Source organism: Erinaceus europaeus, chromosome 14, assembly GCF_950295315.1.
Source record: "Erinaceus europaeus chromosome 14, mEriEur2.1, whole genome shotgun sequence".
In the NCBI taxonomy this organism is placed as follows: domain Eukaryota; kingdom Metazoa; phylum Chordata; class Mammalia; order Eulipotyphla; family Erinaceidae; genus Erinaceus; species Erinaceus europaeus.
In genome coordinates this window covers 2,931,405-2,956,898 of record NC_080175.1, presented here as the reverse complement: position 1 = coordinate 2,956,898, position 25,494 = coordinate 2,931,405, and the positions used below count along the sequence as shown (strand labels likewise).

The 25,494-nt window shown below is 50.3% G+C and overlaps 1 protein-coding gene across 1 annotated transcript in view; it reads right to left on the bottom strand.

Annotated features, from left to right (window-relative positions):
* Positions 1–16,514, bottom strand: part of ADAM12 (ADAM metallopeptidase domain 12) — a 253,987-nt gene extending 237,473 nt beyond the window's left edge. The window contains 2 exon segments of the mRNA XM_060171088.1: positions 15,802–15,938; positions 16,297–16,514. Of these exon segments, the coding sequence (XP_060027071.1) occupies positions 15,802–15,938; positions 16,297–16,489 (330 nt within the window). The 5' untranslated portion in view covers positions 16,490–16,514.
* Positions 16,515–25,494: the final 8,980 nt, after the last annotated feature.

Genomic DNA, 25,494 nt, shown 5'->3' with positions numbered 1-25,494 from the left:
CTGTCTCCTGTTTCTGGCTCCAACTGCAGAAAAATGGAGAGCAGGCAGGGGAGAGGTAGGTGTGTGCAGACATAGGGATGGTGGGCTTGAGGTCCAAAGGACTGAGGTGGGGACTTTTACAAATGTCCTGGGAAGTTCTCGGAGAAAAGCAACGTTCATGCCTCTCCCCCTCCACCCCCATACCCCCCCCCAAAAAAAAACCAACACCTGAAGGTAGACTCTCCCCTGTCCTTCCTGACTGCAGGGCAGAGCTAACCTCACACCCTACCTCCTCTCTGGCCCCAGGGCCTCCGGTCTGACTCTCGCCAGTGTAGGGAACACTCCTGAGGACACACTCGGTGATCTCAGGACAGCTCGAGCAACTTAGGAAACAATGTCCCGTCCAAGTGGTGTGCATAAACACCCCAGCCAGTCTGGGAGGCCCACACCCTCCGGAGCAGCTCTGACCTGCAGCTGGGCCAGTTTCTCTGCTCACAGTGAAGCATCCCTTGGCTGGACTTTCTCATTGTCCCTCGAACCCTCCCACCCGGGTGTCCATCCCTCCCTGAGGGCTACCCACTCTCTGCCAGGCCGGACCAGGCTGGTGGCAGCCTCCAGCCCTTCCATGTGGGACACAGGGGCTCAGATGAGCCCTCACCGCCCGCCCGCTGTCATCACAGACGGGTTCCGGATGCGCGGTCTCTTCTCTGTGCTGTGAGCACAGTGTTTGGACGGAAAAGGGGAAAGTCAGCGGTTTTCATAACAAAGTAATTGGTCTTTTGTGATGGTTCAATGTGATGAACGAGTTTCAGTGGAGCCAGAAATTACTGTGATGAAGAGAATGCAGCTAACTGGGGCCAGCTCAGCCCTGGCACGGGGACACATGGAACGACTGGATCCCTGAGGTGTGGGTGGGGCGCGGGGTCTGGGAGATTTAAAACCATCTCTATAAAGTTCAACTAACTGTACAGTTGTTTCCTGTCTAAGGCCAGTTTGAAGTCTGTTTTTTTTTTTTTTTTCTGAAAGGAAGTTTTAGAAAAGAAAGGAAAAGGTGCCCAGATCCGAACCCCAGCATGGCGTATGTCAGACCTACGTTGTCAAGTGTCTACCGGGTGAGCTGTTTCCTGACTCCCTGGAGGGCGATTCAGTAATTTTTCTCTATGTTGGGTATCTTGCTCCCTGCAGGTGGAGACTGGGGGCTCGAACCTGGGTCCTTTGTGCATTGTAGCATGTGCACTTTACCAGGTGCGCCACCAGCTGGCCCTGCTTTTCATTTCCTATGATTCTTTTTTTTAAAAAATTTTTTATGTATTTACTTTCCCTTTTTTTTGCCCTTGTTTTTTATTGTTGTTGTTGTTATGATTGTTGTTATTGATGTCATCGTTGTAAGATAGGACAGAGAAAAGTGGAGAGAGGAGGGGAAGACAGAGAGGGGGAGAGAAAGACAGACACCTACAGACCTGCTTCACCGCCTGTGAAGCGACTCCCCTGCAGGTGGGGAGCCGGAGGCTAGAACCAGGATCCTTATGCCTGTCCTTGTGCTTTATGCCACCTGTGCTTAATCCGCTGCGCTACCACCCGACTCCCTTCCTATGATTCTGATGACGATTTGACGAAGGGTCCACAAACACCCAAAAACCCAGGTGGAATGGATGAAGGTAAAGAGATGGATGGTAAGAGACGTGAAAATTAAAACACAAATGAACACTCTAGGCTGATCCCAGACAACGTTGGGCAGACGGACACAGGGGCAGCTGGAGAAGCAGCAGCTAAGTTTCGGCCGCCTGCACCAAGCTCTGACATCATTAAAGCACCATTAAATATGAACGCCTCCAAACAGAATGCAGAGATAAGGCTTTCTCCCCCCTAAAATTTCGATTTCTATGTCTTCCGAGTGCAAGTGCATCTCTTCTTAATCACGTAGAGAAAGTTTGGTTCAACTCCATGTGACAGGCTTTGTTTTTAATTTACCCGTTTAATTTTAATATAATTAGTAGCAGCTGCATTTAAGCCTAATCATCCCTGTTTGCTTCCTTGCTCCATTAATCCTGTGTTCATTCCTCTCTCTACTCTAAACATCAGGCATCTAGCTCTATCTTCTCTTCTAATAGTGTCTTCAATATTCTGCTGTTACTGTTTCATGATTGCTTCAGAGATGAAGTCTTCAGCACCCCAGACTTACTACTTTCAGAGCAATGCAAATATCATAGAAATCTATTTCTACCTCTCTCGGTGCTACTGATGCCATAGATCTCATTTCTAATGTGCTGAGAACTTCGACGTCTCATACTTATTTTCAACAGTCAGCAGTTGTGTACTTGCTAACAGACTGACCTTCTCAAGCTCTTTCTGCAGTTCTATGCTTCCTTTTTGGGGTGATTTTATTTCGATGTAAAGAACCTCTTGGTCTGGGGCTGGGCAGTGGCACCCTAAGTTAAGCGCGTATAGTACTGTGCACTAGGATCCCAGTGAAGAACCGGGTTCAAGCCCCGGCTCCCTTCCTGATGCACAGAAGCTTCACAAGAAATGAAGCAGGGCTGCAGATGTTTCTCCGTCTCTCTCTCCTTCTTTTCCTCCCCCTCCCTTCTCACTTTCTTTATATATATATTTATCTTCCCTTTTGTTGCCCTTGTTGTTTTTTTATTGTTGTTGTAGTTATTATTGTTATTGATGTTGTCATTGTTAGACAGGACAGAGAGAAATGGAGAGAGGAGGTGAAGACAGAGAGGGGGAGAGAAAGACAGACACCTGCAGACCTGCTTTGCCGCCTGTGAAGCGACTCCCCTGCAGGTGGGAAGCCGGGGGCTTGAACCGGGATCCTTACGCCTTGAGCTTCGCACCGTGTGCGCTTAACCTGCTGCGCTACTGCCCGACTCCCACCCCCCCACTCTCTAGCTGCCTGTATCCAATACAATGGGGGAAAAAAAGGAGAACCATTTGGCCATGGATTGAATCTACTGGAGATGAATATTATGAACCGTTTTGGGGTTGATTGCTGGGAAATTGTGCGGATGCAGTCACATCTGCCATGTTGTCCCCTTAGGCTACTGCTAGTTCCCGTGAGAGTTGGGACATTCTCGGAATGCCTTTCCTAATCAATCCTGTCCCGGCTCATCACTCCCGGTTTTTGCCCCATAAAGCCCTTCTTCTGCCCCTTGCTCTCTTGCCTGTTTTTCACATCGGTGAACGGAAGGGTGTGGCGGGTAGCAGGAGGTGGCCATTTTGGCTAGCTCCACGTGGCCCGAACTGCTGCTCTCTCACCCAACTCTGAGGTGCCATGCGAATAAAGATTTGTGTTCCCTCTCCGCTCTGGATCTCCTCTCTCTCTCCTCTACGTCTCAGCCCGACCGTGGATGAAAGGTATTTCTCATCCTTTTTGGAAACAGACAGAGCACCACTACAGGGACCAAACCAGGAAATCTTGCCTGCAAATACTGGGCACTGCTAGCATGCTAGCTCCTGGGCTCGTTGTGGTTATTATTATTGCCATTGTTGATGTTGTTCGTTGTTGGATAGGACAGAGAGAAATGGAGAGAGGAGGGGAAGACAGAGAGGGGGAGAGAAAGACAGACACCTGCAGACCTGCTTCACCGCCTGTGAAGCGACTCCCCTGCAGGTGGGGAGCCGGGGGGCTCGAACCGGGATCCTTACGCCGGTCCTTGTGCTTTGCGCCACCTGCGCTTAACCCACTGCGCCACCGACCAGCCCCCAATACCTCTTAATTTTTCTGTGTCTCTTTTTAAAAACACATCTGTAAAAAGTAAATAAATATTAAAAAACAAAGATCCTCCCTTATTTTGTCTTTATATGATTCTTCTGCTCTATCACTCCCTTCCTTTCTTTTGAGAATTCCCATAACATATAATAAAATAATCATACATTAGAATGGCTCCAAGTGCCTTTCTGTTTTCCCCATAATATTTCCTGTCTCACTTTCCTCTACTGTCCTATAAGTTCCTACCTTCTGATGTTTTCTGCTGTTCACCCTAATAAAGGCATGATTTTTACTATGTAAAATAAATTCCATTGTACGGAGTGTCTATTTTTTTATACCAAATCTCTGTTCAATTTCTCTTTTTCTCCATTTTCATTTTGACCTAACCAATTTAAATTCGCCTTAAGTCCTGCTCAACTAATTCTCAGGTCTTACTCATCTTTGGTTCTGCTGTTATCATTTGCCTTTTGAAGCAAAGAGTGTAGATTTATTTATCAAAAGACACTAGGCCAAAGGTAGGCTGTGATTTTGAGAAATTAGAGCTAGCCTGACTCAGAACTCCACAGGGAATAGGAACTGTGTTTAGTCAAAAAAAATAAATAAATAAAGGGAGGGGGTGCCAGGCGGTAGTGCACCCAGTTAAGCACACATAGTGTGAACCACAGGGACCAGCGTGCAAGGATCCTGTTCGAGCCCCTGGCTCCCCACCTGCAGGGCAGTCACTTTACAAGCAGGAGCAGTGGATTCATAGTGCAGGCACCGAGCCCCAGGGATAACGCTGGAGGGAACAAAAAAAATCAGAAAGAAAAAGAAAAGATATATACTCCTCCAAAAGGCTGCAATCCTCTCACACAAAAGGAGGTGGGGTGGCCAGAAGTAAGTCTAGCTACCAGTTATCCCTGTTTCTGCCTGCCAATCACCATTCCCTGCTTTTCTGAGTGTCCAGTTACTTTTTATTTCACGAGAAGATAGTGTGTGGGAAAGTCTTATAGAAGCTTAGAGCATCTTTCCCCAAGACAGAGGACAGCCTTTCCAGTGAAAGGAGAAAGGACCCACTCCTGTCAGTAATGGAGCTAATTCAGGGCTGGGTTGCACTGAGCACGTTAGCAAGTCTCAGCTCAGCTGCTGGCCTTCAGTCTCCACCCTGAAGGCGACCCTCCCAAATGTCTGAGGAGGAGTCTGGAAGGTCCTTTTCCTCCTCAGTCCTGAAGCTTCAGAAGAGGCTAAATTCCATCTTCTGGACTGTGAAATCTTCCTTTTTAACTTCTGCATAACAATGAATATTTAAAACCGTGCATGCAATGGAATACTATTCAGCTATTAAAAATGGTGAGTGCAGGAGTCGGGCAGTAGCACAGTCGGTTAAGTGCACGTGGCACACAGCGCAAGGACCAGCATAAGGATCCCGGTTCGAGCCCCCGGCTCCCCACCTGCAGGGGAGTCGCTTCACAGGCGGTGAAGCAGGTCTGCAGGTGTCTGTCTTTCTCTCCCCCTCTCTGTCTTCCCCTCCTCTCTCCATTTCTCTCTGTCTATCCAACAACGACGTCATCAATAACAACAACAAGAATAACTACAGCAACAATAAAAAACCAAGGGCAACAAAAGGGAAAATAAAGAAATATAAAATTTTTTTTTAAAGAAAATGGTGAATTCACTTGCTTCACCTAATCTTAGATGGAGTTTGAAGGAATCATGTCAAGTGAGATAAGTCAGAAAGAGAAGGATGAAGACAGGATGATCCCACTCATGGACAAAAGCTGTAAAACAAGAACAGAAGGGAAAACACAGAGCAGAACTTGGAATTGGTGTACTGCACCAAAGTAAAGGACTCTGGTGTTGGGGATATGGTTCAGGTCCTAGAACTTAATGGTGGAGGAGTTGTGGGGGTTGTATTGCTATGTGGAAAGCTAGCGGGCGTTGTACTGTTGTGTGGGAAACTGGGCAATGTTATGCATGCACAAACTATTGTATTTTACTGTCGGCTATAAATGACTCATCCCCCAATTAAGAAATTAAAAATAAAAATGAAATCGTGCATGAGGCTGAGGCCAGCCCCGTGATGATCTCAAGCCTGTACTCACGCCAGATGGACCCTTGGACAGTGTGGAATATTTCTCTCTGCGTTTCCCTTCCAGGCCCCAGCTTCCCAAACCACACCACATGTAAATCCCTACACTTCCAGGGACAACAAGACTTTATACTGACACCAACAACCCCTTGCCCTAGTCCCTTCAACACCATCAAAGAGATCTCTGTCCATTGGTCTCCTTGGCATTGCAAACTTTCACACAGCCACTGTAGAGCGTCGCCCACTTTGAAGAAGGAGTGTTCTCATCGCGCTGTGCAGATCTTGAAGACGTGCTTGAGGGGACGCCCTCACATGCTCACTGCAAACTGCCGGCGCTTGATGTGCTCAGTAGCTGAGGACGTACGTCTGCATGCTTCGTCTCAGGTAAGAGACTTGCATGGCACTCAGCAACTGCACACGATGGCTGAGGCCTGCCCGAGTCCCTTCAGCAGGACAGTCAGAGCTGGAAGGCAGACACTGTCACTCACCAAGCCAAGAGTGACACGTGTCAGCTGTCACGGAGCCTTTTCCTGGAGGACAGGAGAGGACAGGGACCCAGCTGAGCAGACATCTGCTGCTCGTCACTGTCCTCCTCCTCACGCAGCTCCAGAACTCAGGCGTCTCTGCAGTGGGGGCAGGGAGTCCCTGCTCTTCCCAGTGGCTCTGCTCAGCTGTCTCCTCCTCCCAGTGCCCACAGTGAGGATGAAGCCCGAGCATGGCCACTCACATACTGCACGTCTCTGGTCACTCTGGTCATCACAAAGTCTCACCCATTACAAGTGTGGGGAAAGTGACCCAAATGAGTTCTCGACACTAAATTAGCAGATTCCTTCCCACCACTGGGGAAAAGAACAGGTAGGCTTACAGAGACTAGTCTCTCCTCTCCTCTCCTCTCCTCTCCTCTCCTCTCCTCTCCTCTCCTCTCCTCTCCTCTCCTCTCCTCTCCTCTCCTTTCCTCTCCTCTCCTCTCTCTCCTCTCTCTCTCCTCTCCTCTCTCTCCTCTCCTCTCCTCTCCTCTCCTCTCCTCTCCTCTCTCTCCTGTCTCTCCTCTCCTCTCTCTCCTCCCCTCTCTCTCCTCTCTCTCCTCTCCTCTTCCCTTCCCTCCTCTCCTCTCCTCTCCTCTCCTCTCCTCTCCTCTCCTCTCCTCTCCTCACTGTTCCTCTCCTCTTCCCTTCCCTCCTCTCCTCTCCTCTCCTCTCCTCTCCTCTCCTCTCCTCTCCTCTCCTCTTCCCTTCCCTCCTCTCCTCTCCTCTCCTCTCCTCTCCTCTCCTCTCCTCTCCCCTTCCCTCCTCTCCTCTCCTCTCCTCTCCTCTCTCTCCTCTCCTCACTGTTCCTCTACTTTCTTCTCCTCTCCTCTCCCCTCCCCTCCCCTCCCCTTCCCTCCTCTCCTCTCCTCACTGTTCCTCTCCTCTCCTCTCCTCTCTCTCCTCTCTCTCCTCTCTCTCCTCTCTTCTCCTCTCCTCTCCTCTCCTCTCTCTCCTCTCCTCTCTTCTCCTCTCCTCTCCTCTCCTCTCCTCTCTCTCCTCTCTTCTCCTCTCCTCTCCTCTCCTCTCTCTCCTCTCCTCTCTTCTCCTCTCCTCTCCTCTCCTCTCCTCTCTCTCCTCTCTCTCCTCTCTTCTCCTCTCCTCTCCTCTCCTCTCCTCTCTCTCCTCTCTCTCCTCTCTCTCCTCTCCTCTAGAACTTCTAACAGTTGGGCCCTGCAGCCTGTTCCCATGTGAGTTCATCCCACCTTCATACAAAAGCAAAACTGAACAAGCAGAAGAGTAACAAACAAACATGCTCTGGCTCTGTGAAAGGGCTCTGTAGAAGTGTGCACACTGCTCAACACACAGTCCAGGGTTCGAGCCCCAGCACCACATGGCAGCACCATGGACAGCACTAAGGGGGCACTCTGAGGATGGTGAGGAGAACATGGAGTCACGCTGTCCCTCTTCACGTGACTCTCCTCAAACTTAGACTCGGCAGACTGCTCTCATGATCGCACATGTGTGAGGCCCCGACTTCATTCCCTGGCATCACAACAATCAGAACAGCAAGCCCCTTCCTCTAAAGACCCAAGTGGTGCAGGGCAAAAGTCAAGCAGATCCCCAGGCAAGCACAGGCCTCACCACATGCTGGGCACAGAAGCGCATTTTACTAGTCAGAGCGGCACGCCTCAGGTTAATTGTGTTGATTTCTGGTGAGACAGTGGAGAGAGAGAGAGAGAGAGAGAGAGAGAGAGAGAGAGAGAGAACCACTCCACACATACAAGTTGCTGATGAAACCCAGAGCCTCGGGCATGCAGCTCCTGTGTTCCACCAGCTGGGTTAGCTGCCCTGCCTCAAAAAGCAGGGACTTGCAAGGTCCTGCGTTTGAGTGGGACGTGGACGTTCAGAAGGATGTATAGCTCATCACAGAGGCAGTGAGCAAGGACCTGGTGGTGGAGGTCTGAGCCCTGAGGTCGGCTCCATTCCCCCAGCCTGCCAGACCCCTCAACTCTGCTGCTGCAGCACTGGGGCTGGGGGTGGGGGGCTGCTCATAGGGGTCACATGCCCCCAGCCCTGCCTCAGGAGAGTGGTGGAGAATCGGCAAGGGTGACACCCCTGGGAGTGGTTTTGGGAGGAAGACACGGGGCTCTTCTCCCTTCTTCTCCCCTCGTGCGCAGCTGGGCTGGGATTGTGGCCTCAGGGGTGGGATGGAAGGGTGACACTTGGCTCAGCAAGGCAGGACTCCTCGTCCTCCTCCTGACTGCCCCTGGCCCTGCCCTGCTTCCAGCCTGCCCGGGACAGTGGAGTGGGCTTCAGCCATCCTACCCTGGTCTCAGGAGCCAGGAGCTGCCACCGAGCCAGCGTCCTCCTCCTTAGAACCCGGAACCCTGAGCAGGGAGCGTTTGGGCCCAGTGGATTCCCATCTGCCAGTGAAGGTTGCTGCCGTCACGGCCCTGAGGATTCACTGAGCGCACTGGTCCCTGAAGTGCAGGAGCTCCAAGTCCCTGCTCCAGGGCCTCCCAGCCCACCCCAGATCGCTGGGATCGGGGGCAGTGGAAGCTGCTTTGGTGTCACTGGCAAGTGAACACATGTTGCCACTGAGTTGCAGGCGGGCGCTGGCCTGACTTCTGGTTGCTGGTTACAGGGAAAGAGTTTTCAAGCTTCTCCAGCCCTGCTGCCCACCTGCCAGTGGGCCTGGCCAGCTCTCCCCATGTCACGCCTGCTGGGGCTGAGGGCACGGCGCCAAGCTCCTGCCTCTGTTAATAAACGGAACGACCCACGCAACTCTGCCTACACCCCACCCACACACCCACCCACCCAAGGGCTCCTTCTCACCTGCCTGGGCAGGCCCAGAAAAGGGTGTGGAAAAGCAGAACCACACCTGGGAGGGAGACCCTGTGACCTGTGCCCATTCTAGGCATCTCCGGCAGCTGCCACCTCTCCAGCAAGGCTTCCAAAAGGAACCAGATGGCCCTAGACCTGCCAAGGAAAGGGAGGCTGGAAAAACAGGGCCTGAGACTGTTCTGGTGTGAAACCCAGAAGACTTTTTGCTCCTTATTCCCGGCAGGGGGCCAGGGCCGCTCCGCAGGGCACTCTCAGCTCCCCAGAACAAATGGGCAGGTTGGAAGCTTCCAGAACCCGCCTGCTCCCAGCCTGCAGGAGGGCAGAGATCCCTTGCAGCCAGCCTGCCCCTGTCCCCACTGGTCCACCACTCTCCCGAGCATGACGTGGGCACATTCCTGAGAGCTGAGCTAGCACAACCTGGGCTTCTGCACGCCCACAGTCTGCGTGTGAGCCAGAGAAGGGGGTTTGATTTCAAAGGAGCTGGGCTAAAACTCCCTAGTCTTGGGGGGGGGGTGACTCTTCCTTGATTCTGCTGGAGGGAGTGATATTTCCTGCAGAGTTCTGTTTGAGTTTCAAAGCTGTTCCCAGCTGAAATGGCTGGATTTGAAGCAATTAAAAAAAAAAAAAAGCAAGGTGTCTGGTGGTGGGACAGGTGCATGATGGGGCCACGTGGCTGCCTGTCACTTCCGGAGGGGTGGGGAGGAGCCAATGGGAAAGGAGAGTGAGCTCTGATGCTTAAGTGTGTTCTTCTCAAAAGCTGTGATCACGGTCAGGAGACAGTCACCAGGTAGAGCGTGAGCCTGGTCAAGTCTGGGGTCCTAGGATGGACCCCTGGAACTGCCTGTAACAAGAGAGGTGCTGTGGGTTCTCGACTTCTTTTATTATCTTTATTTATTGGATAGAGACAGCTAGAAATCAAAAGGGAAGGGAGTGATAGAGAGGAAGAGAAACAGAGAGACACCTGTAGCCCTGCTTCACCATTTACAAAGCTTTCCCCTTGCAGGTGGGGAGCGAGGTCTTAAACCTGGGTCTTTGAATACATATGCGCTCAGCCAACAGATTGTTTGTTCTATTGATTGAAAAGACCAAGAAAGGAAAAGAAAAGACAAGAAGCAATGTCACGGTAAGAGCAATGAGGTTCCCCAACGCCCAGAGTGGCTTCTAAGACCATTTCCCAGGATTCCCTTATGACTAAGGCAGGAAGAGGGGGACCCCTGCATCTCACAGTGAGTGAGGAAGCACTAACACACATGCGCCCAGGTTCACGTCACAAGGTCACAGAAGCCAAGCAGAAAAAGTCCCGCGGGTCCAGGCCAGACCAACTGAACAGCAGAGCGTCAGCACTGGCTTAGAAGCCCAGGTGGGATACATGACCTGAGGCCGTCGGCTCCTGTGGGAGAATTCCAAGTCGCAGCTGCTGCTACCTCACCTTCCGGGTGGGGTGGGCAGGGGACAGCCCCTGTAAAGCACAGGCATGGGCTCTGTGACTTCCTGCAGAAGATTCCAGAACACCTGACCCCAGCCAGCTGACCAAAATGAGCATCGTTGATGGAACAGACCTTAAATGGGGGCAGGGGGCAAGAAGTGGACTTTAGGTCACTGCCATACTCTGTTTTTTTCTTTAAGAAAAACAGGGCCGGGCGGTAGCGCAGCTGGTTAAGCGCAGGTGGTGCAAAGTGCAAGGACTGACTCAAGAATCCCAGTTCAAGCCCCCAGCTCCCCACCTGCAGGGGAGTCGCTTCACAGGCGGTGAAACAAGTCTGCAGGTGTCTGTCTTTCTCTATCTTCCCCTACTCTCTCTTCCCCTCCTCTCTCGGTCTCTCTGTCCTACCCAATAACAACGGCAGCAAAAATAATAACAATGATAAACAACAAGGGCAACAAAAGGGGGGAAAATGGCCTCCAGGAGCAGTGGATTCATGGTGCAGGCACCGAGCCCCAGCAATAACCCTGGAGGCAAAAAAAGAAAAGCATGTAGCTTCTTTTTGTAAAATATTTTATCTTAATGGGAGAGAGAGAAAGAGATGGAGAGAGAGATGGAAAGAGAGAGACAGATGGAAAGAGAGAGACAGATGGAAGGAGAGAGAGAGAGAGAGAGAGAGAGAATAGAGGAGGGGAAGGGAGGGGAAGGGAGGGGAGGGGAGAGGAGAGAGAGGACTAAGGAGCCAGAGGAAGAGGGGCTCTCACAGGCCTGCTCCATGGGGCTGGGGGCAGCAGGACAGAGACCAAGGCATCACTGTGGGCTCTGGGATTGGGGACCCCCCCCCCCCCGCTCTTATTCGCCAAACCAACTTTGGTTCGAGAGCAAATCTGATGACTTCTTCAGCTGTCATTTCACAGCCCCTCTCCACCCTCCTTTCATTCTACTGGCAGCAGAATTTTCTGGAACATCATGAGGCTGAGGTCACTTCCCGCAGTCATGCTTTGACATGCTTCTCTTCCCTGTCCTTAGGATGACTATTTTTTAATTTTTCCTCCAGGGTTATTGCTGGGGCTCCATGCCGGCGCTATGAATCCATTGCTCCCGACAGCCATTTTTTTCCCATTTCACTGGACAGAATAGAAATTGAGAGGGGAGGGGCTGATAGAGAGCGAGAGAGACGTCTGCAGCCTTGCTTTGTTGCTTGTGAAGTGTCCCCACTACAGGTGGGGAGCCAGGGGGCTCTAACCCAGATCCTTGAGCTTCCTAACACACAGTGTTCCATTGCCAGGCCCTGGATGACTTTTTTTTTTTCTCAAGACCTGAAACTGGACGCTGGGCTGTAGAGACTCTTGAAACTCAGCACCGCCTCAGGATCAGCACGGAGGCTTCTCGCATGGCGTGTGATTATAGAACTGATGCCTAGTCTCATTCTGGCCCCAGGAGGGAGGCAGAGCTGAGCGTTGTTGGAGCCCAGGCCAGAAACCAAAAGAGCAGAGCAACGAGGTCAACACTGAGCGTCTTCAGCGCGGCAGGTCAGCCTTTGCTTTCAATGTATCCCCTTCATTTCACAGCACAGAGACATTGAGAGGGGAGAGGGAGAGAGACAGAGAGACACCTGCAGACCTGCTTCACTGCTCAGGGCCACTGCCGGCCCCTGCTTCTAAATTATTATTATTATTATTATTTGAGAAAGGGAGAGACCAGGCACTGCACTGCTCTGCCATATGGTGGTGCTAGGGACTGAACCTGGGATCTCAGGGGTATCAGGTGTACACATCTGGTATGTCAGCTCCCCAACTACCCAGGGTCCTCTTTCTCATTCTTCTGCGTAATTATTATTATTACTGTCATTATTGTTATTATTAGTAGTACTATTATATTTTTACTAGAGTCCTTCCTGTTCAGCTCTGGCTTATGGTGGTCTTGGGTATTGAACCTGGGACCTCTGAGCCTCAAGCATGAAAATCTCCTACATAACTGCTATGCTATTTCCCCAGCTCTCTTCTACCCCGAAGTCCATGGCGCTGTTCTTGATTTGTGAAGGACACCATCATATCACACATGGGAGTCTTTCAGCCCCAGAGGACAGAGACAGAGAGCTGGACAGGACTTCTGTCTCCGCTGGAGCTGACTGACTTTCTGGGGGTGGACACAGCATCAGCCTTAAACCCAAGCGTCCCTCAGAGCCCCCACTTTTCACAAAGGAAGGTGCCTGCTTCTCCCCCCAAGCTCTCAAGGCTGGGCACTGGACCCTTGGGTGTGGACATGCCCAAGTGGTGCTGGCCTGCTCCCAGGCTGGACCCACTGGGCATGGGAAGCCAGGGGTGGGGAGAAAACCCAGCCAGAAGCAGCGTCACTTTTCTGGACCTGTCGGAGATTGTACTCCTGCCCACCTGCTTGGCATGGGAGTCATCCTTAGCATCTCTACCTAGTGCCCAAGTCCACAGGATTCACACTCCTGCCTGTGAACACAGCCCTGTGCCAGGTTCCCCATCTGGACCACATTCCAAGGCTCTGGTGCCTTTCCCCTCTGCTCTCACCTAGCCCCTGCTGGCCTCTGCACACAGCTTCCTCCTTTTGCCCTGATCCTGCCTTACAACTGCTGTTTCCTGTGTCTCTGTGCGCTCGGTCAGGTCCCTGCACACCTGGCTTGCTGGCCACTGTCAGCACGAACGCCTGCCGTGGCCTCCTTGTGCACCGGTGGCCCGTGTCTCCCGCCACCCCGTGCCCTCCAGCCCAGGCCTCTGAGCAGCACCTTGCATCCCAGGTTTTTTTGTGCCAGCTCCCTCGTGAGCAGGTGGAAGTGTTAAGGGCAGGGACGAGGTGTCCCTCACGAACAGTGCTGGCCCCACAGGCCTCACCCATGGCAGCAGGGCCCCGGAGCCCTCAGAGCACAGAGACATGCGCCAACCACCCAGAGGGCTTCAGTTCTGGAGGGGCAGCACCAGGGCATTTAGGGCACCTTTCAAGTAATAACGGCTGATGCTGCTGGTGCCTGGTGTTAAGAAGTTCAAGGCTGGTTGGTGCCAATCCCTGCTCCAGCGTGCCAGCCTCGTGTCTGCCAGGTGGCTGGTGACTGGCAGAAGAAGGTCAGAGGCTCATGACCCATGTCCACACTTGCAGATGCTCCAGGGACCCTCCTCAGCTCTCTGCCCTCACAGCCCCCAGGCAGAGCCAGAGATGAATTTCCCGGCAATCTCTAACCAGTGCACAGCACTATTGATCTTTCCCGCTTTCCAGCCATCCTTCCAGTTCTGGAAGCCAAGAGAGCCACGCAGATGTGACAGATACAAGAACAGTGCTGCTGGGGTCTGGGAGAGAACGCACTCAGGAAAGCACTCACTTCGCCATGCCAAGCATGTGATGGGTGTAAGCCCTTGGCACCACATGGCAACTCTTGAGCTGTGTAGCAGTGCTGGGGTGTCACTGCTCTCACTGCCCCCCACCCCCAGTCTTTCACACTTTGTCTGGAAAAAAAAAGCTGAGAGTGTTGACTCAGAATGATGGAATCATGCAGGATCGAAGCCCTTAACAAAGTCCTGACAGCAATAACATAAAAAGTTAAATTTGGATGTTAGAAGAATAATGAGGTAACATGTTGGTATAATTAAGTGAGTTTCCCAAATATTGCATGGGCCGTGTTTATATTTAAAGCATTTGTGGTTTATTTGAAATCCAAGTTGAACTGGGCATTCTAACTTTGATTCACTAAATCCGGCCAGTCTACGCCCAAGTAACGCTCTATGATGGCTTCCAGCACCCAGGAAACTGTGGAATGCTTGTTGCTGTTATTATCATTATTGTTATCTTGACTTTGCTGTGGCTCCATCATTCCAGGGTAGCTTTTTATTTTATTTTAATGAGAGAGAAGCAGAGAGAAAGAAAGGGGGAGAGAGAAAAGGAGAATGAAAGAGAGAGAGAGAGAGAGAGAGAGAGAGAGAAGAGCACTGCTCAGCCCCAGCTTATGATAGTCCTGGGGACTGAACCTGAGACCTCAAAGCTTCAGGCATGAAGGTCAGTTTGCATCACCATTATGCCTTCTCCCCAGCCTCAGTGAGTTTCATAAACATGCTGGAGGCTGGGCTCAGACCTGGGTAGCATGCATGGCCAGAGTGCACACTCTCCAAGGGAACAATTCTGCAGTTTTGTTGGTCCTTCTCTTTGACATCAATGTGATTAATTAGGTCTCAGAAATCTTTTCACAAAATGACTTTCTTCTTTACAATGCCGTGTAAACAGTCTCCACCCCTGCATCTATCAGGTCGCTTCTGATTCTGCTGATTAGAGGTAAACTTAGACATTGTCTTCCATTGTCCGTGTCTTCTTCTGGGAAACCTCAGTCCTACTGTAACTGACTCATACTCTGCATGTGTGATTCACAGCACACTTCCCAAAGCAGAAACAGCCAAAAAATATGGATTTGGCATCTGCAGCCTCTCCCCAGACCTCCAACCTTTCTGAATGCTCACTTTCAGCAGACAGCCTCTGTAGAAATCAAATGAATGATGTCAGTCCCATTGAAACTCACACAGTGATGGCTCAGGACAGCCTTCCCAGCATGCCCTGGAGGGTTTTGTAATCTCAACTGCTCTTTCTTTAAAAAAAAAAAATCTGGTTTTTATCATGAAAAATCATTTTTAAATAGTTTCCCATAACTGAAGGACAAAGCAGTCTACAGAGCCTTCGCAGCGGGCTCACCTGTCTCGAGGTTTTACCAGTTCCCTACTGTTCCGGAAGTCCTGCACTCTGAGGAAGCCAGGTGCCGTGTACCTCAGTGGATCAAACTCACCAGGACAGAAAGTCCACTCCCAGCATGTCACACATCTCAGGTTACTCTGTCACACCACAGGAGTCTCAACACGTGTCAGAATAAACAAAGTACACAGCCACACTCACACACGTTGAGAACCTTTTTTTTTTTCCAAGCCCCCTTAAAATGTTTCTGCTACTAACAGATCAAGAAAACCCAAGTGCTGATGAAGTAGGCATGGAGCTAGAAAAATCCCCAGTGCTCAAATAAAGTCGACATGCACAGGGCACATCTGGAAATGTAATACATGCCACGTGTTTGAAGAAGGAAAGAAAGAAGAAAAGAAAAGAGAAAAAAAAAACTTCCGTGAGATGCAAATAATGCTGGGCTCTCCTCCACACTGACACAGGCAGGTGGGGTTGCACTTTATCTTCTTAGGACTCAAGGTTAGAGTTGGCGTGGGCATCCTGGGCCAAGAACATGCGTGAAGGCAGTGAGTGTCTAATTCCTGCCATGAAAAAATCAAGAAAGCAAACAACAACAACAAAAACTGACCTTCCAGTCGGTGGTCTGCCCCGGGCTCCAGGGGTCTCCATTCAAAGCAGAGATGCTAAGGACTTTGTCTGGGGTGCCTCTGTCCCTCGTGGGGGCCCCTGGCATGGAAGGTGCCCATTCATTTCCCAAGTTCACCCCTGCATCAGAAAAAGAAAAAAGGAAATAAGCCCCATTTTTCATACCAGGCAGGCAGACTTTGGCATGGGAAAAGTATGACGTCAGAGACTCCGTGAGAATATTTGGAAGCTGAATCGAGCCAGGGAAACACCTCCGTTTATTAAATCACAGCAAGGTCTAAAACGAACGAATTCCCTGTCAATCGAGCCATAACATTTAACGACCTAAAAAAAACAAAAGCTCATTTTTTCCTCCCGGGCCTCTGGCCTGTGCTGGGAAATCATTCTACACTTACAGAGTCAAAAGGTAGAATCCTGTCCTCCACAGACACGGAGAAGCGATAACTTTTGAAATGACGGAAGACTGGGATACTTAAACGCAGCTCTGGATTAAGAGTCTTGAGGTCTGAGTTTATCCTAAAGACTAAACTCACTGGCCCAAGTCCCTGCAAATCAACTGCACACAATGCCAGCCCCTCTTCTAAGCACTCAGGGAAGTGAAGTTGAACACGACCCAGTGAGCAGTGCAACAGACAAAATGAACCTCCCAAGTGCAGGCTGACTGGACACATTCGTGTGAAGGAAAAAAATAAATAAATAGGAGCCGGGCTCCTGGTTCCCTTTCCCTCCACTTCTATCAACAGCCCTAATGGAAAGTCTGCCGCTCCCCTCTCTGGAGATAGTGTGTCACTTTCCTCCCAGATCCAGCATTTCCCTGGACCGGCTCTCAGATGAGGTCATGGGCCTGCTATGCAGCGAGAGCCTCTGGAGGTGAGGATGGGAGCAGACACCCCCATGTGTGTTATTCCCATTTTCAGAGCTGAGTCATAAGAGCACCAGGTTAAGTGACTAGAGAGTCCCGTTTCACGACAGGAATGGCACTGAAATGTTAACCTGAGCCCTTTTATAGCCCCCCACCTGCTCTGAATCCACAGCAGCCTGGTCAGGCTCCCTGTGGAAGTCTGCCACTGGGTTCGAGTTACAGAGGGATTACAGCCCCAGGATTAAGTGTCTGGCACCCGCCCGCCTGCCCTCCCATACACTCTAGCCCATCACAGAGCACGTACAGCTTCTGCTGGTCCAAGGCTGGGAACCATGGAGCTTCCAGTAACCAAGCCCAAGCGACTTAAGACTATGCCACTTGGTTGCTATTATTATTAACTAGTGCTTACAAATATCTTGAACATGAGTTATTTATATTACTAATGTAATTCAAGTATTTTGTATTTATTTGTCATTTTTTTGTTGTCTATTTATTGGATAGACACAGCCAGAAATCAAGAGGGAAGGGGGTGATAGAGAGAGAGAGTGACAGAGATACCTGCAGCCCACATGCAAAGCTACCCCCCTGCAGGTGGGGACTAGGGACTTGAACCCATGTCCTTGCACATTGTAACATGTGCGCTTAACCCGGTGTGCCACCACATGGCCTCTTATTTATTTGGTTTTCTACCAGGGTTATTGCTGGGGCTCAGTGCCAGAACTATGAATCCAGGGTTCCTGGCAGCTATTTTTTTGTTTTAACTATCTACTTTATTTTTATTTGACAGGACAAAGAGAAAAATTGAGAGGGGAGAGGGAGATGGAGAGGGAGAGAGAAAGGGAGAGAGACACCTACAGACCTACTTCACTGCTCATGAAGTGTCCTCTTTACAGGGACGAACCTGAGTCCTTGTGCCTGGCAATGTATGTGCTGAACTGAGTCTTCCATGCCTGGCCCCCTAATTGAAGTTTGTTTCTGTTAATACCTTGATTTTTAGAAAAGAATGAGAGAACCCAGCCTTCAGTTCTGACATATAGTGGTGCTGGAGATGGAACCTATGTTCCAATTTTGAACTATCTTCCCATCCCTCGGGGGGTTGACATATGTGAATAACATCAGTTGGTCTCACGAGCACCACGGCCTAAGCTTTGCAGAAACCCTGTCTCCTGTTGGGATTCGCTGAACACAAGGCGAGTTCTGATCCAGTTCTACAATGCTACAGAGCTGGCCTGCAGAGTGAGATTAACTGAGTTCATCTTGAAAGGAAGCTGGTATGTTCTCCTGACTGGATTAGAAAGGCTTTGAAATGCTGGCAATTACAGAGGAAAAGACGGGGGGCGGGGGGAAATCTGCCTGAACTTTCTCCACAATCAATGAAACTCTTGGCCTTGCCCCAAGAGTTACTAAGGTTGTTATTTTAATCTTTTGAAATGTCAGGTAGAGTTGTTAGGAAAGTGAGTGTGAGCGTTTTTCCTCTCTAAACAAATCAATCTGATGAGAGGCTACTCTTGGCAGTTCTGTCAGCTGAGCCTCCAGCGCCAGTGAAATTGTTAAATTGAGTAGCTGGTCGCAAACCAGGAGCCAGTGGGCAGAGGCTGAGTCCTAAGAGTGGAGTCCGGCCTCCCCCGTTGCTCAGTCGTTCTGGGAGCCCGGAACGGCTTCTGGGGTATCTCAAGCTCACTATTTTATGGTCTGAGAGAGTTCCACCCAGCTTCTTGGAGAAAAAGTCTGCACATTTACTAGAAGTGGGGAGACAAGTTCTCTTGCATGGACAGATGGCGCCGTGATGGTGATGCCCAGATCTTCTGGCCCCTACCAGGAGCACCCTTCCGCCAGCAGGGGCCACAATAGGAGGCAACAACTCTACCCTCATGACCGTGGAAGCCAGGGAGCCTTTAGCGTCTCTTATTAGCTGAAGCCCGACAAATCAAGTAAAATAATATTAATAAAACCATGGAGCTGCAGGCTGGTGTACCTGTTAACATGCTCAAGGACCAAGGTTCAAGCCCTCAGTCCCCATTTGCAGGTGGGTCAAGCTCATGAGAAGTGGAGCAGTATAGCAGGTGTCTTCTCTCTCTCTCTCTCTCTCTCTCTCTCACTTTGTCTCACCCTCTCTCAAAGGAAAATAGAAACAAAAAAATGTGTCTACTGGGAGTGGTGGAGTCATCATGGAGGCTGGCTATCTATCTATCTATCTATCTACCTACCTACCTACCTACCTATTTATTTATTTAAATAAAATCATGGTCCTGGGATATTGTCCCTCCAAGATTCCCAGCAGCAAAGAGAAAGGCAAAATCAATTATTCTCGCCACTGAGCAATTTCCTTTTCATCTGCATACTCCACACTCTTAATCCAAAAGAAACCATATTTTCCCCTTCAAATACCTCCATAAAATCCCAAGGAGAGTGTAGAGACACATTGCACCAGCCCTTGCAGAATATTGCTCAATCTTTGAAAAAAAAAATCTGAGTTGCCGTACTCTTTGCTGAGCCAGGCATTATCTGTGAGCGTGGGTGATGAAAGCACCTCCCAGCTTTCTGATTGGCAACAAAAAGATCCCCCAGCAGTACCTGTGGTCAGAAGCCTGTTATGAGCTCTGCTTGTATATTCACCAGCAGGTGCGAATAGAAAGTGCATCTGTGAGCTGGCTGGGTAGACAGAAGGCATGACACACAGCTGGGAGACAGAGAACGTGCTTAAGGGAGTGATCTTGTTGACAAACCATAAAGAATGATGGATCCATTCAAGGCTTAGATGTCCAGGAAAATAAAATTAATTACATAAAATACAGAGTTTGCCTACATTTTGCTTTTCCCTAATATTGGAGCACCAAATCTTGGTGGCCTAATATATATATGTATTTATCAAGTGGGGAAGTAGATAGCATAATGGTTATGCAAAGAGACTGTCATGCCTGAGGCTCCAAAGCCTCAGGTTCAATCCCCCGCACCACCTTAAGCCAGACCTTAAGTACTCAGCGGACAGTGAGGAAGACCCTATGCACATATTCCAACTTTAAAAGGTTTGCTGTCCCCTCCCACTGAGCCACAGGTGTTGGACATTGTGACCCTGGATTTCCGGCCACTTCCTGCCAACAGCAAGACTCCTGGCTGCTGTCATCTGCCCGTCTCTCCAGACTTGTTTTCACAGTTAATAGCTTTACTCCCTGGGAAATACACATTTACAAACAAGATGGAAGTGGCTTCTCAAAGTCACACAGCTGGTGCAGACCGGTGCTTCTTGGGGACCAATCTGGGCAGCTTTGCACTCAGAGCTCACTTTGAAATATAAGACTCTCGTGCCTGAAGCTCCAAAATCCCAGGTTCGATCCCCCACACCACCATGAGCCAGAGCTGAGCAGTGCTCTGGGGAAAATAAATAAATAAGTCAGCTTACATTGGGAAAGATTGGGTTCAAGTCCCAGGTCCATACCTGAAAGGGGGAAGCTTCATGAGTGATCAAACAGTGCTACGCGTGTCTCTTTCTCCCTTCCCATTCTTGATTTCTGTGTCTATAAAAATATATTTTAAAAATTCTTACAAAGTCTGCTTTAAAAAAAAAACCCAAAGGCTTCACAGTCTGGGACAAATGTCAGCTTCCAGGTCAGAGGATTTTCGAATGCCCAAGGCTCGGGGTTCAGTACTGGGTGTCACACGTGCAGGAATGACCCTCTGGTTTCTCTCTCAAAAGAGACATGCTCTATTTCTGTCTTTGTCTCTGTCTATCTCTATCTTATGTGAAATAAATAACTCTTTTTATAAACTTTTTAACTTTTATTTATTTATTTATTTATTTTCCCCTTTGTTGCCCTTGTTGTTTAACACTTTTGTGGTTATTGATGTCCTTGTTGTTGGCTAGGACAGAGAGAAATGGAGAGAGGAGGAGAAGACAGAGAGGGGAAGAGAAAGACAGACACCTGCAGACCTGCTTCACCGCCTGTGAAGCGACTTCCCTGCAGGTGGGGAGCCGGGGGCTTGAACCGGGCTCCTTCTGCTGGTCCTTGAGCTTTGCGCCACATGCACTTAACCCGCTGCACCACCGCCCAACTCCTAACTCTTTTTTTTCTTTAATCAATACCTTTACCTCTATCCTCCTGGTAGGATAAGGAACAGGTTTAAAAAATATTTTTATGTATTTATCTTTGGATAGAGTCAGAGAGAAATTGAGAGGGGGAGGGGAGGTAGAGAGGAGGAGAGACACCTGCAGCCCTGCTTCACCATTTGTAAAGTTTTCCCCCTGCAGGTGAGGACCAGGAGTGTGAACCTGGGTCCTTACGCAGTGTAACGTGAGGTGCGCTCAAACAGGAGCACCACCACCTGGCCCCCAGGAACATTTTCCATCCTAAGCACCTTGGCAATACTGCTACCTCTCCTGAAGTCATTTGGATGGCTGGGTGATTACTGCAACAGGGCTCTTGGTCTCTCTCTCTCTCTCTCTCTCTCTCTCCCCCTCTCTCTTTTCTTTCTCATCTCTTTCCTCCAGGGTTATTGCTAGAGGTCTGTGCTAGCATCACAAATACACTGCTCCTGGTGGCCATTTTTTTTCATTTTATTAGATAGAAATTGAGAAAGAAGGGGTGATAGAGAGGGAGAGAGACAGAGAGACACCTGCTGCCCTGCTTTCCCAGCATCCCCCTGCATGTGGGGAGCAAGGGCTTATACACGGATCCTTGGGCTTCATAGTATGTGCATTTAATTGGGTGCACCATGCCCGGTCCTCAGTCCTTGGTCTCTTATCATTCAAAGTTGTCAACTCAGCTGCCTGTGTTGTGCTTTGCGTTTGTGTTTTTCAGTCTTCTAAAATCTCCTCTTTTCTCACTAGATCCTTCTAGAGAGTTCTACGATTTGCAGATTCTCCCACTTCCTGTCTCAAAGGAGAAGAGGCATTGGATAAAAGCAAAAGTCTATGACATGAACCAGACCATGCACACCCAGTTGAGCACACATGTCACCATACGCAAGGACCTGGGTTCAAGCCCCCAACCCTCACCTGCAGAGGGGAAGCTTCACAAGAGTTAGAGCAGGGCTGCAGGTGTCTCTCTTTTTTTCTCCCTCTCTACCTCTCCCTTCCCACCATGATTTCTCTCTGTCTCTGTCAATAAATAAATGAAATAAAATAGGGAAAGGAATGGATGGCAGGAGTACACCTCCTGAAGGCAGCAGAGGGCCGAATGGGTGCTAAGAACAGCTAGCTAATGGTTTGGCTGAACAAGAATAAAGACTAGGGTGGGGGGGCAGGAATGTACCAGAGGGACCCAGGTCACGCTGAGCCTTCCAAGGCGGTGAGGGGTCTATGAGCGAATGGGAGTTTCAGAGATCTGCTCGCTGACTGAGTCATATCCAAACCACTCAGAGGCTGGGAGAGCAGAGACAGATGATAACTGTTCACGGTGTAAACGGCACAGCTTTCTGTCCTCTCCACCCATCACCTTCATCTGTGACACCCACCAATGCTGGCTGGGGCACTTCCTGTGCGCCAAGTCCTGTTCTAGTCCTTTGCCAGTTTAACGTGTTTGGACGTCACAGCAGCGCCCAGATATTCATTCCCACTGAAGCAGTGAGGGAAAGGAGTCGGCCCACTTGCTGGACATCTAACAAATCAGCCAGCCCATGTGGCCAGATCAAAGGACCTGATTTCTAGCCTCACTCGCAGCAGACATGCAGCTGCTCTGGCCGGGGGAACCTGGAGTGAGATGCAGATTTCCTCCTGAGTCCTCCCCATTCTGGAACCTTCTTCTCCAAGAGCTCCATCTCTCCCTGACAGCTGTCACCTCCCTCTGGCATGGCCACACTCCCGGCCGCTGCACATGTCCAGCTTTGTCTTTCACATCAGTGTTTGCTTCTGTGAGGAAGATTTGCCGTCTCCCTCTCACTTGAATGAATCTCTTCATTCTGGCCCCAGCTTGAATGGGACCACTCTGATCCCCTTGTACTCTGCCCACTGTGCTGTCCAGCCTACCCTCCCATGTCCCTTTCCCAGGTCCTGCCAGCCTCTGGATCCATGTTCTGTTGGTCATCTCCTATGCCAACCTCGAGGGGCAAGAAGAGGTAGCAGCTTGCCTGTCAGCAGCCACAGCCTCTGGACCAGTGGGCATCCTGTCACCAAAGGAAAGTCCCCACAGCCTCTGCTGTGAGAACCGCGTGTGATGGGAACCGCGTGTGACTGATTCTGGGTCCTGCATGGTGGTAGTTCTGATTCAGGAGCTGCTAAGAACCTTGCAGATACTAGGTTCCTGGTGGCTGACTCTGCTTGTGGGGTGTGGGCACCCTAACTGCGAAAATTCTCACTTCCATGGTCCTGTGGGAAAACTAAAGCTACCACACCACAGTGGGGCCAGGAGACGGCCGAGACAGCACAGCACATGGCCTCCCTGCTCAAGGCCCTGGGAGCACAACACACAGCACTCAGGACCCGCGGGCGGGCGGTGGGGCAGGGCCGTGCTGGCCCTTCCTCTCTCCCCATCTGCCCTGCTCTCTGTGTAGAAATATGGGTTAAGGGCTAGGAGGTGGCCCATCTGGTGGAACACTGGCCTAACCAAGTGTCAGAGCCCCAAATTTGAGCCCCGTATACTGGAGGTAGCTCCAGGAGGGGAAGGGATGCTGTGGTATCTGCCCCTCTTTGCCTCTTTCATTCTAAAGATAATAATAATAATAACAAGGAGTCCGACGGTAGCACAGTCGGTTAAGCTTATGTGGAACGAAACACAAGGACCGGCATAAGGATCCGGGTTCGAGCCCTGGGCTCCCCACCTGCAGGGGAGTCGCTTCACAGGTGGTGAAGCAGGTCTGCAGGTGTCTGTCTTTCTCTCCCCCTCTCTGTCTCCTCTCCTCTTTTGGTTTCTCTCTGTCCTATCCAACGACAACAACAACAACAAAAACAATAATAATAATAATAACTACAATGATGATAAAACAACAAGGGCAACAAAAGGGGGAAAATGGTCTCTAGGAGCAATGGATTTGTGGTGCAGGCACTGAGCCCCGGCAATAACCCTGGGGGCAAAAAAAATTAAATTAAAATTTTAAATAATACATAAAGTTGTATGAGAAAGTTGTTCTGGGGAGTCATGGCATTCATCCAGAAGGCCCTAGCACTACCACTCTGGAAAAAGAAATCAAACTACAGACCTAGAGCGGCAGGGCACTCAGTGGAGTGCAGCTTCCAGTGCAGAAGGACCCAGGTTCAAGCCCCCAGTGTGTACCTGCAGGAGGAAAGCTTTGAGAACACAGCAGTTGTCTCTCTCTGTGTGTGTCTCTCTCTCTGTCTCTCTCTCTCTCTTGCATGTGTGTGCTTCCAGGGTGATCACTGGGCCTCAGTGCTGGTACTACAAAGCCACTGCTCCTGGTGGTTATTTTGCTCCATTTTTTATTGGACAGGGCAGGGAAGAATTGAGAGGGGAGGGGAGATAGACAGTGAGAGAAAAAGAGAGACACCTGCAGACCTGCTTCACCACTTGTAAAGCTTCCCCCCTGCAGGTGGGGAGTGAGGGCTCGAACCCAGATCCTGGTGTGGGTGTGTGCACTCAGCTCTATGGGTGCCTAACCAGGTGTGGGTGTGCCACTGTGAGACCCCTGCAACATATGAACTGTTATGGATGGGCTCTCAGTGCCCTGACCATCACCGCAGGTATCTCCTGTAGAAAGCTCCCTGCAGGGAGTTGGGCGGTAGCGCAGCAGGTTAAGCACACATGGCACAAAGCACAAGGACCGGCGTAAGGATCCCGGTTGGAGCCCCCGGCTCCCCACCTGCAGGGGAGTCGCTTCACAGGCGGTGAAGCCGGTCTGCAGGTGTCTGTCTTTCTCTCCCCCTTTCTGTCTTCCCCTCCTCTCTCCATTTCTCTCTGTCCTATCTAACCACAAATGACATCAGCAATAACAATAATAACCACAACAAGGCTACAACAACAAGGGCAACAAAAGGGAAAAAAAAAGGCCTCTAGGAGCAGTGAATTCATGGTGCAGGCACCGAGCCCCAGCAATAACCCTGGAGGCAAAAAAAAAAAATGGAACTACTGGTTTGAGCCCCCGGCTCCCCACCTGCAGGGGAGTCGCTTCACAGGCGGTGAAGCAGGTCTGCAGGTGTCTGTCTTTCTCTCCCCCTCTCTGTCTTCCCCTCCTCTCTCCATTTCTCTCTGTCCTATCTAACAATGATGACATCAACAACAACAATAAAAAGACAACAAAGACAACAAAAGGCAAAATAAATTAAAAAAAATTTTTTTAAAAGAAAGCTCCCTACAGGGGCCAGGCGGTGGCAGCCCTGGCTGAGCGCACAACTTAGAGCACACAAGGACCTGGTTCAAGCCCCTGGTCCCCACCTGCAGGGGAAAAGCTTCATGAGTGGTGAAGCAGGGCTGCAGGTGTCTCTCTGTCTCTCTACCTCTCTATCTCCTCCCTCCCATCTCAAATTTTCTCTATCTCTATCCAATCATTAATTAATTAGTTCATTAATTTAAAAAGAAAGAAAGAAAACCCTCTGTAAACCCTAGCATCTGGAGGACACAGCCTTCACTCTGAGCACTGCGGCTTTGGGGCGCACGTGCCCCTGGACTTGAACTCCGCGGGATTTGATTCCTTTTATGTTCACTTCCTCTTCTGGGCTGTCGGCCCACACCTGCTCCAAGCTGGTTTCTGTGGCCCTACATTCTTGATTTAAAACCCTGCTGCGTGAAGACTAGGACGTGGGGTTTCCACTCCCAGTGCCTGCTGAATCGGCAGACCCACCTACGCGCGGATGGAGATCCTCTCTTTCCTGCTGTTCAGAAGTGGGGTGCAGGGGACAGTCAGTCAGTGGGTTTCAGGGGAGACTCG